Source organism: Pteropus vampyrus, unplaced genomic scaffold (genome assembly GCF_000151845.1).
Source record: "Pteropus vampyrus isolate Shadow unplaced genomic scaffold, Pvam_2.0 Scaffold446, whole genome shotgun sequence".
In the NCBI taxonomy this organism is placed as follows: domain Eukaryota; kingdom Metazoa; phylum Chordata; class Mammalia; order Chiroptera; family Pteropodidae; genus Pteropus; species Pteropus vampyrus.
Window position 1 is genome coordinate 124,857 of NW_011889227.1, and position 10,575 is coordinate 135,431.

At 53.6% G+C, this 10,575-nt stretch overlaps 1 protein-coding gene and 1 long non-coding RNA gene across 3 annotated transcripts; one reads left to right on the forward strand and one right to left on the reverse strand.

Moving 5' to 3' along the window:
- Nucleotides 1–1,021: 1,021 nt before the first annotated feature.
- On the forward strand, nt 1,022–3,789 carry LOC105306558 (glutathione S-transferase P). The gene is made up of 7 exons (XM_011381622.2): nt 1,022–1,119; nt 1,371–1,406; nt 1,676–1,782; nt 1,890–1,977; nt 2,330–2,433; nt 3,220–3,327; nt 3,515–3,789. Coding segments are annotated over exons 1-7 (633 nt in total). The 5' UTR covers nt 1,022–1,118; the 3' UTR covers nt 3,704–3,789.
- A 4,055-nt stretch (nt 3,790–7,844) lies between these two features.
- On the reverse strand, nt 7,845–10,561 carry LOC111732337. 2 transcript variants are annotated; one of them, XR_002777505.1, is made up of 3 exons: nt 10,121–10,561; nt 9,692–9,878; nt 7,845–9,485 (listed from the first exon to the last, which is right to left on the reverse strand). It is a non-coding gene; the product is annotated as an uncharacterized LOC111732337 (long non-coding RNA). The 2 variants fall into 2 exon arrangements; XR_002777504.1 differs by lacking the exon at nt 9,692–9,878.
- Nucleotides 10,562–10,575: the final 14 nt, after the last annotated feature.

Genomic DNA, 10,575 nt, shown 5'->3' on the forward strand with positions numbered 1-10,575 from the left:
CTCTGCTGAGCTCCTGTTTGAGTTTTCTTTCTGCCTCCTGAAGAACCCCCCCAGCCCCGCCCGCACCAACCCCACAGCCGCCTGGACTCACTAGGCCCGACAGGGACCACGGTGTCCCTCCCCAGTGGCTGCCTCTCCTTCCAGAGTCCCCATCTCGGGGAAAGAGGGACCTATCAGTCTCCCTTAAGGCCTCCCTCCTCCCCAGTAACCACAGAGTTCAGAAGCTTCCGCCTGGATGTGTTTGGAGAACTTGCCCAGTGGGGCCAGCCCCCACCTGGGCCCAGCTGCAGCCTCAGCTCATCTGGCCAGCTCTGCAGGAAGAAGGGTCTTTAGGAAACACGGCCCGCAGTGCTGTCCACCACAGCCATGGGGCCGAGGGACCCAGAGGGCGGGCGGCCTGAACCTCGGGAGAGGGGTTCTGAGGCAGACAGACAGGGTTAAACATGGTTGCAGCTCTCATCCTGGAACCCTCTGCAATTGTCCTCCATCCCAGTGACACCCGAGGGTACAGCTTGGTTTGGCGTTAACTGTGCCAGAAATGCCGAAACTCGCTAATGTTACTTTTGAAAAGGGAGGGTCCAGTGTCCCCTTATCAATTTAGGTTTGAGTTGAGATGATGTAATTTAGAGAAAAATGGTAAGCAGATAGCACCCGGATATATGACATAACGAGAACCAGGATGGTGACATCCAAACGGCTGATGGGTATGAAAACCCCAGCTTGGAGTGTGGTTTGTGTGAAAACTCGCGTGTTTGTGTACGTACATGTGTGTCTGTGTACAGGGCACATGTGTCTGTTACGCTGTGGGCAGTATCCATCATGTCTTCTGTCTGCGGGAACAAGTGTCCACGTGCAAGGGCTTGTGCCGCGGGGGTCTGCACCCCAAGCAAGGAAACGGGCCAGACCGGGTAAAGGGAAGGCCTCTGGAAGATTCTGGAACCGGTACTCCAGCCCTCACTGTGAGAACACGATCAGCGGCCTGGCGGGCGCCGTGACGCAGTACTGTGGGCGGGGCGGGGCGGGGCGGGGCAGGAGGGGGCGGACAACCTTATAAGGCTCGAGGCTGCTCCGCTGCACCGCGTATTTCCGCCATCGCTTTCTTTGTCTGCGCTGCAACCAGTGAGTTCACGCCCGGGCTTTCGAGGTCCTTCACTCCCAGCCACCAAAGCCAGGACGGGGATCCAGGGCACCAGCACGGGTTTGAGGCTCTTAGGGGGGCCCGGCGCCGCCAGCGCAGGGACTAGCCCCTAGTGGGTCCTGAGCGCTCCGAGCGAGGGGTGGGACCCCAGGGAGGGCGGGCGGGCGCGCGGGCGCGCTGCTCCCCATGGTGCCGTCTTCTGGCCTCTGACAAACTGTCCTGACCCCTCCAGTGCCGCCCTACGCCATCGTCTACTTCCCCGTCCAAGGTAGGGGTTTGCGACTGGGACGAGGGAGGAGGGAGTGGGGGCTGCAGCCCACGGGCCCTCACCACGTAGGATGACGCCCAACACCCTTCCTCTTCCTCATGTGTCTACTAGCCTATCTCCTTTTCCGTGTCCCGGAGCTCCCTAGGCTAGAGCATTCCATCTCCTGTTTGCTGTGAGAAGATGGCAGTCCCCACCCCCATGGCCCTTCCCCAGGGCTCCGTGGGGCTGGGGTCTCTGCCGGTCCCCACACTCCTGTCTGCCCACACCAGGGCGCTGCGAGGCCATGCGCATGCTGCTGGCTGACCAGGGCCAGAGCTGGAAAGAGGAGGTGGTGACCAAGGAGACGTGGCTGCAGGGCCCTCTCAAGGCCTCCTGCGTGAGTACCGGTGCCCCACGGGGGGCATGGGCTGGGCCTTGGGGGAGCAAAACTAAGGTGCGGGCAGCCGAGCTCAGCACCTCTAACAGAGCTGTGCCACTCCCCAGCTGTATGGACAACTCCCCAAGTTCCAGGATGGAGACCTCACCCTATACCAGTCCAATGCCATCCTGCGCCACCTGGGGCGCTCCCTGGGTGAGTTCAAGTAGCGGAGCCTGGGGCGGGGGTGGTTGAGCATCAGCGATCGTTCCTGAGCACCTGCTCAGTGCAAGCCCTGGGAGCTTCCTTCATTTAAATCAAGCTGCCAAGCACAGGAGGCAACTTGCCCCAGGTCAAGTCAAGGTCTGCCTATAAACCTAGCCCTATGCTAGGCTGCCTCCCACTGAGTTCTGAGCATCTGCTGTGGATCAGGATTGTCCCTCCCGTCCACATTCTTCTCCCTTCTCCCTGGCCTTGGCCCACAGGCAGCCACGTGGCCTGTCATTAGATCAGCGGGTAGTTGTGTGTCAGGAGTGCAGTCACGCTGTCTGCTCTCCCGTGCCCCCAGGGCTGTATGGGAAGGACCAGCGGGAGGCGGCCCTGGTGGACATGGTAAATGACGGCGTGGAGGACCTCCGCTGCAAATACGGCACCTTCATCTACACCAACTACGTGAGCATGGGCACCAGGGGCAGGCATGTGGGACCAACAAAGTGAGGGGCTTCCTGTCTTCCCACCCCGCACCGCACCCGTCATCCGCTGCTGGCCACCTCCCTTCCTCAAGGGCCTGGGCTGGGTCGGGCTCTGTGCTGGGGGCCAGACGCCGTCATGAACAAGCCATGACCCCCAGCCTCACTGCCTGGGGGATGGACCCAGTCAGTTGATGGGTTGTGGCAGAACAGTGCAGGGACAGGAGACATCGAGCCCACGGCGGTTCCCGATGGCCTTGGCTGCGGTGGTCAGGAGGGCTTCCTGGTGCTGGTGGTGGAGAAGGATCTATAGCCAGCTTCTGGAAGGGGGTGCTGGCACTCTCGGGGTGCACAAAGTAGGCAGACATGGAGCAAATTCAGGAACCTGGGACCAATTTAGCAGAAGCAGGTCGTGGGTGGGGAGGGGCAGCAGACCCGGGCCCTGAAGGTCTGAACCCGCCCCCCTCCGCACCCCGCCTGGGAGTCTGAGCAGGGTGGAGTTGAAGCGGGAGGTCTAGAAGGGTCCTCCAGGGCTTTCGCAGCAGGCCTGTGAAGGCTGGGATGGAGCAGAGGACGAAATTGCTGCTGAAGTGGACAGAATGTGACAATGGCTTGGGAGTGGAGAGTGAGCAGAAGAGCTCAGGGGCCCTGGGCGGGCGGTGATTCACTGAGATGGGGCCACCAGAAGGGGGCGTGTCCAGGCCAGCACAGGGCCTGGGGCGTGCAGCAGGGTGAGGTCCGGGTGACACACAAGGCATCTTTCTGGCAGGAGGCAGGGAAAGAGAACTATGTGAAGGAGCTGCCAGAGCACCTGAAGCCCTTTGAGACGCTGCTGGCCCAGAACCAGGGGGGCCAGGCCTTCATCGTGGGCAACCAGGTGAGTGGCCGTCCCTGTCCTACCCCGGCAATGCCACCCTCTTCTTACAGATGGGAGACAGGTGCAGAGAGAGCACGTGAGCCATTTGTTGCTGGGTGGACCTAGGGGACAGCTTGGGCTCCCAAGACCCCCATCTCCCCAGACCCCTGCCTCCTCTCACCTGCTGCTCCCGACCCCTACCCTGCAGATCTCCTTCGCCGACTACAACCTGCTGAACTTACTGCTGAACCACCAGGTCCTGGCCCCCAGCTGCCTGGACTCCTTCCCCTTGCTCTCGGCCTATGTGGCTCGCCTCAGTGCCCGGCCCAAGCTCAAGGCCTTCCTGGCCTCCCCCGAGCATGTGAACCTGCCCATCAATGGCAACAACAAACAGTGAGAGCTTGTGGCACCCTCGGCAGGAGGCAGGGGGCCGCCTGCCACCCAGCTCTTCCGCAAGGCCAATAAAATTAGCAAGAGAAGTCATGCTGTGAACATTGTATTTCTCGGGTAGGGTGCTTTGGGACCTTCACCTGTCAAACTCGGGAGGTGGCGGCCGGCTAGGATACCTGAAACCCGAAAACATAATCAGAGTGTGTTCCTGGACCCCTTCACCCAGTCTGTTTATTGAACTCAAGAAACAGGAAGAGAGGAAAAAAAAAAAAACCGAGAAAATTAATCATGGTCCCTGCCTTTGAGGTTCTCACGGTCTCTAGAGAAGAAGTTCACTTATGTAAGCATGCTTTGTAGTCCCAGCAGGCCGCCTGCCAGATGGCTTTAATGTGGTACAGCAGGCGCCTAGGATCCCTGGTGGGGAAGGGTGGGGGCAGGAGCCAAGGGGCTCAGCAGCCCAGGCTGACTCACTGGAAGGGTTAGTCACCCTTCCAGTCATGTGATGCTCTCCTGGCTTCCTTGGGCATCTCGTACATACACGAAACACTGGATCATCCAAGAGGCGCTCACACTGCCTCATTTCACCATCCAGGTTGCTAAAGGATGGAGCCTGGCTGGGTGAGCTGGTGGGGGCGTGGAAGCCGTGGGTGGGCGGTGGGCCGCCTGGCAGCAGGCGTCCTAAGTCGCTGCTTACGGCAGCAGCGGACTTGGCTTGCTTTCTTTTGTCTTAACTTGGAAAGGGGGATAAAAATTAAGGAAGCTGTCACTTAGGAATCGAGTCCTGGATAGTTTGAGAGATTGTTGCAAGGGCTATTTGGCTTCACGTGTTATTCCTAGAGACAGCAGGAGCAGGCTGGCCTCCTGGCAGTTACCTGTGGGACCTGTTGAGCCAGCCCTGAGGCCCCAGCAAACTTCAGGGGCCTGAAACTTGTGCTGCCAATTAACCTGCACCTGCCGTGTTGCAGCCTCCAGGACAAACCCTAAGAGCATGGCTCACCAGGCCTCTGCACAGCTAGCCTGAAGGACCTTGGAGAAGGAAGCTCTCCCACCAGAGAACTTCGAGTGGCACCTCTCACTGTGCACTCTGCCAGGAAAGAGAAGGCTAAGTCAGCATCTCCAGTTCTGGGCAGAGGCCAGCATCCAGGAGCTTGGGAGAGGAAAGACTGGGGAACTAGCGTTGGGTTGTTGGTAAAAATGTTTAAGGGAGAGGGGGCCTTGGGGGTAGCTCAAACAGGCAATCGTCCATGTCCCCACGGTACGCACGCTGCAGAAAGAGGCTGCAAACAATCAGGGCCAACCCTCCAGAGTGTGTCGCTGAGTTGTCCTCCAGCCCACCTTTTCTTGCCCAGAACTTCCCTCAACTTTCCTGCTCACTCCTAACACAACAGCCATCGAGGGACAAGTTGTTGCGATTCTCAAAGGGAGAGACAGAGACGGGACACTGAGGCTACGAACAGGAAGCAGCGTTTACTGATGCCCACCCCGCACGGCAGATTCTTATCTGAAGGCTGAGCCCCCATTGTAATATAACAGTTTTATATAGTCTTGCCATCCCTACACAGCCACAGATAGAAGGAAGAATATTAATTGGTTGGCAAGCTATGAAACAAGCTATGATGTTAGTTGGAGAGTCCTTGAGGTGGGGGAAGGGCAGTCAGGACCCAAAAACGTTCTAGCAGGAATCGGCCAGGCGGGGTCAGGCTGCCACAAAGTAACTGCCAGACATTTGAGAGAAACCTCTAACATAAAAGAAAGAATACTAAACAGGGCAAACAAAAGGAACTCAAGGAAGATAGAGACCACGCAGTGTGCACAAGAAAATTTAAACTTCCATCATCATCTCCAAGGAGATGACAAAAGACATCGCATCCAGAAGATAAGGAGGCTCTCAGAACGAAAGGAGCTCTTGGAACTTCAAACTAGGACAGCAGAAAAGTCTCAGGAGATAAAACTGAAAAATACATACGACAAATAGAACAAAAAGATCAAAGCATGGGAAGATACGAAAAATAGAGTATTGTTTGGGGAGCTTCCGAGAGAAAGAGTCGGGGGAGGTAGGGAAAAAATAGGGAGCAGATGATCAAATGAACACGACAAAATTCCCAGGATGGAAGGTGAGCTTTCAGATTGAAAGGCACCATGAGTCGAGAGCATATTGAATGGAAAAAAAAAAAAAAAAAAAAAAAGACCAAACACTGATACCAAAGCAGGTCGTGAAATTAAAGAGTCCCCCGAAAGAAAATGAAGAACTCGCACGCAACCTTCCGGAGAGAAAAACAAACCACGCACGAGGGATAGGGAGTTTGAAATCAAAATCGGAGTTTTTGTGGGGATTCTGAAACATGCCTACAGATACTCTGACGCTCGGGCGGCTCTGTCCTCCCAAGGAAGCTGGGCAGGACTTGTGGCTGTAGGAAGCGACACTGTGGTCTCCCCAGGCGAAGTTAGAGAAGGTCGCACAGCTTTGCATTTTCTCTTGAGGAACTCATTTTGGTCATTATGCAGAAGGCCCAGCTAGCCTGAGGTCGCCACGGGGTGAGCGGTGGGTGGAGAGGGAGGGAGGGAGGAAGAGAGGGAGAGAGAGAGGGAGAGAGAGAGAGAGAGAGAATCTTAGTTGTTCTAATGTAGGGAGGAGGCAAGAGAAAATGTTAAATCGAGCTACTTTCAGAGACTGCAAAATGCCAATCAGCCCCGCAGCCAGACCCGAAGACACCTGCAGAGCAGAGGAAGATTCCTGTTGGGATGGCTAACAACCCGTTTCCCCACCCAGAGAAGGGGAAACGGGGAAGACAAAGTCTTTAAGGGACTGCCCTACACACAATAAAATCGTTCATTCTCTATGCCTAAATCCATAGGGAACCTATGGATCAAAGTCTGGGAACTGCCAGCTAGGCCTTTCACGCTACACACTCTTTCCATCCCGTCTGTCTGTATCAAAGGAAACGGGTAAACAAAGACTCTGTAACTCACAGGAACTCAAGAATGGTATACGAACTGGATCCCCTGACACTCGGGGCTTCTGTTCCTTGTCTTGACTTTTTGTCTTTGCTTTCCCCTTTTATAAACTTTCCTTTTGACTCTAGCTTTGGAATGTGTTTGAATTCTTTCTATGCTCTCCGCTAAGAACCCTCTTCTCTCTCGGGGCGGGGCTTGGTCCCCCCCGCCCCCACTCGAGGAACTGCCCTGTCCTGCCTCAATTCCTGGCTCTAGCTGCTCCCCCAGCCGCAGGAGACCCTGAGTGAGAACAGCCTCGGTGAGCTCATTCAAGCCCCAGATCCATATCTTGACAAGGTGTCCTCAGAAGGGGGTGCTCCCAGCTGCCCAGCCCTGGAAGTGACAGTCTCCTCTTCTGCCCCATTTTGATGCAAAGGGGGCTCTGTGCCCAGGAAGAGGAGAGTTTGTGACATCAGTCAATGTCTACTACATACGACGGATCCAAGCATATGCAGGAACTTGCTATGTAATAGCTGTGGCATCATAAATAAGTTTGAAAAGGAGTTATTTGGTATTAGTAGATGTGAGTCACCATACTGAGAAAAATTACTGGATCCTTACCTCACCCCATAGACAATAAAGAACTCCAACTAGTGTTTTCTCAACTGGGGGGTGATTTTGTCCCCCAGATTACACTTGGCCATGTCTGGAGACATTTTTATTGTCGCAGTTTGTGGGGTATTGCAGGACATCCAGCAATGCACAGGAGAGCTGCCCACAACAACAAAAAAAGTGAGGGACTTTGTTTTGACCTTGGGCTGGGGATGAATTTCTTAACAAGTCCCCAAATGAATGAACTTGACTACACACCCAAACTAAGGATCTCTCTTGTATAATGATGGTTATTGCTTATCAGATGATCAGATAGATGGTAAACTCAAAGGAAATATTTTCAACATCTGGTGTGGTTTTGGGGAAGACCCGTGGTTTATAATGTTGGAATTGTCCTCCTCACTAATCTTTCAGAATCCCCTCAAATCCACACAGACCATGAAAAACCAAAACACACACTCCGTCTCTCATAAGTAGGAGACTCTATGCACCCAACCCCCTACATTTATAAAGTAAAAGCTAATGAGAAGACAAGAATTTTGGCAGCTGGAAATAACAGGTTTCAAACTCTACAACAGAAAAAAACAGAGAAGGCACCATCCTTTCAACTGCTCTTGGGACTTTACTACAATAACCATCTATTAAGCCTCAGAGAAAGTTTTAGAACATTCCAGAAGAAGAGAAATAGTCCAGACAACAGTCTCTCATCATAAGACCTTAAAACAAACAAACATAAATAACAAAACCAGGAAACAAAAGGCTCTAATGTCTATAGTTATACTATTTATAAATTTATAAGTACATTTATAGATCTGTTAAAATGATTCATGTCAAAGAAGAAATCAAAACCAAAACTGCAGAACTTCCAGGCTATTGTGATAAAGAAACATCCATCATATGTGGGAAATAACGGTCTGCTTGCTTTGATTGCTCTGGCTGTGTAATTATCTGACAGGGCCGATCCCTCCCACCCCCACTTCGTTCTTCAAAATTGGCTTGGCTGTTCTTGGCCCTTTGCTTTTCTATCTATATTTTCGTATCAGTTTTCCCAATTCTGTGAAAAGCCTTGATGGAATTTTTTTTTAGGCGAGGCAACCCTTGGTTGACCTCACAGATTGCAAGGACCTTATCAGCTTACGATCCCTTGCTTTTTAATTTTTTACGCCTGCGGCACCTGGTCTTCCTAGGTGGTCTCCCATCCAAGTACTAACCGGGCTCGACCCTGCTTAGCTTCCTTGATGGGATTGTGATTGGAATATGCAGTGAGTTTACAGTTTAATTTGGAGAGATGTGACATCTCCATGATGTTAAGTCACCCCAGCTGGTCAAGCTCCCTGAGCAGCTGAGGTGCTGGCTGGAGGCCAAGGGAGTGTGGCATTCACGAAGGCGAAAGGAAGCCATAAATACTGGCTGTGGTGTCATGACCCGTTGCAGGGATGGGGGTCCCCTCCACACGTCTTTTGTGGCTCCAAGTTTTGTATACTGGAAGGAAGGAAGTCTTTGTAAGGTGCAGAGCGGTCACGGGAGGAAGGACATGTGACAGAAAACAAAGAGCTCAACCTGTTCCTAATAATAAACATTCCACGGGGTTTTGTTTTGTTTTGAGCTGATTTACAAACTAGGGCTGGCATTTCTAAAAGCTGAACTCTGGAGAAGATGAGCCCCAGGTTTCTAATAGTTTGAGATTAGTCAAGGGGCGTGTAAGCTTTCTCTGACTGTCGTCCCAAATAGCCATCAAGGGCTACACTAGATGAAAAAGAGTAGACGAGCTTTTGTGTTAAGGGACAAAAGGGACGTAGGAAGGATTCCACGGGGCATCGTGGGAGTGGGCAAAGGGCCAGCGTGGAGAGAGACACTCCGGGCTCCCAGACACGATCTCCTGGGTAGACGTGGGCCCGCTGCTGCAGGGAGGAGCCAGGATGCGTGGGGCAAGGGAGATGGTCTGGCGTTTGGGACCTGTGCCCAACCGAGACCTCACAGGTCCTCCCTGATGGCGACTGCAGACCGTGTCCAGTGCTTCAGGACCAGAGAAGGCGAGGAGGGACGCTGAGACACTGGCCGGCTAACGGAGACTGCTTCTCGTGCCAAGACCAGAATGTCTGCAGAGGGCGCGAGGGCGCCCGGTGCTGGGGGGCAGAAGGGAGGCCTGGCCAGAGTCATGGTCGCATTGCTTCCCCGGACGCTCTCACCTTGTCCTGTGTATTCTCCACCGACCGTGACGGATCCAATTTAACTTTCTCCAGCTTCAATGAATAGGAAAAAAAAGAGAGATTTCCAGGTCAAGATAGCAGAGTACAATCCAAAATCCACGTGGTCCTTCTCAAACACATTAAGATCAGAGAAGGAACTGTTCATAACGAAGTCTCAGCCACATGGAAACAGAAAAGGGAATTCTGTGCAGACTTGAAATAAACCTCCCTCTGAAGGAAAGAAATAGGAAGAAACCCACAGCCTGGGGCGTGAGCCGAAGCCTTGCGTTCTAGCCGGAGAACAGGAACACAGTGAGGCCGAATGCACAGGGCTTGAGGCCAGGTCCTCAGTCCGTGTCCAGCTCTGGAGAACAACGCCGAGAGCCCCCTGTGACTGAGGCCAGGTCTCTGCCAGCAGAACGAAGCGGGGGGCCAGAACTGTCCTCCCTGTCAGGTGACAAACAGAGCCAGCCCAAAAAACCCGAGTGTAGGATTTGGGAGGGAAGGAAGTCCAGAGGGAGGAGATCCTGTTTTTGTGTTTGTTTCATATTTAGCAGGAGGATAGATACGTTAATTAGTTTTTAGTGGAGAAAGAAATGTAGGTATGACCGTTAAAACTGAGTGCCTCCCTTGAGAAGCTCTGTGCTGGGTGTCAGAGAAGAGACAAGATCCCATCGTGCCGGAGTCACACTGGACCTGTGGCTCAAGACAGTTGAATGGAGCGGTGGCAGAAAGCTTCCTGGGGAAGTGACATCCAGAGGGCTTCTCAGGAGGAGGAAGAGGAAGGGAAGGAAGGAGGGTCCTCCAGTGCAAACCTAGCTTGCGTGGGCAGAGCCATCTGAGCTGGAGCTGAGGAGGTAGAGGCACAGGACCTTGAATGCCAGCCCAAGTGGCTAGGGCTTTGTCCTGAGGACACTGTGGAATCACGAAGCATCTCAGGCAGGGAAGAGACAAAGTGGATTTGAGGTTTACAACAGTTCCAGGGTGCCAAGAAGGCACTGGAGGGGTCAAGATGTGGGACTGGGAGACCTTGAGAAGGCTTTGCAAAATTTCAGGTGAAAGCTGAGGGGCCATGGTCATGGGGCGGGGCCTGAGGCAGAGGAACTGGGGGTGTTCAGAAGACAGGATGCAGTGGATTTGGGGA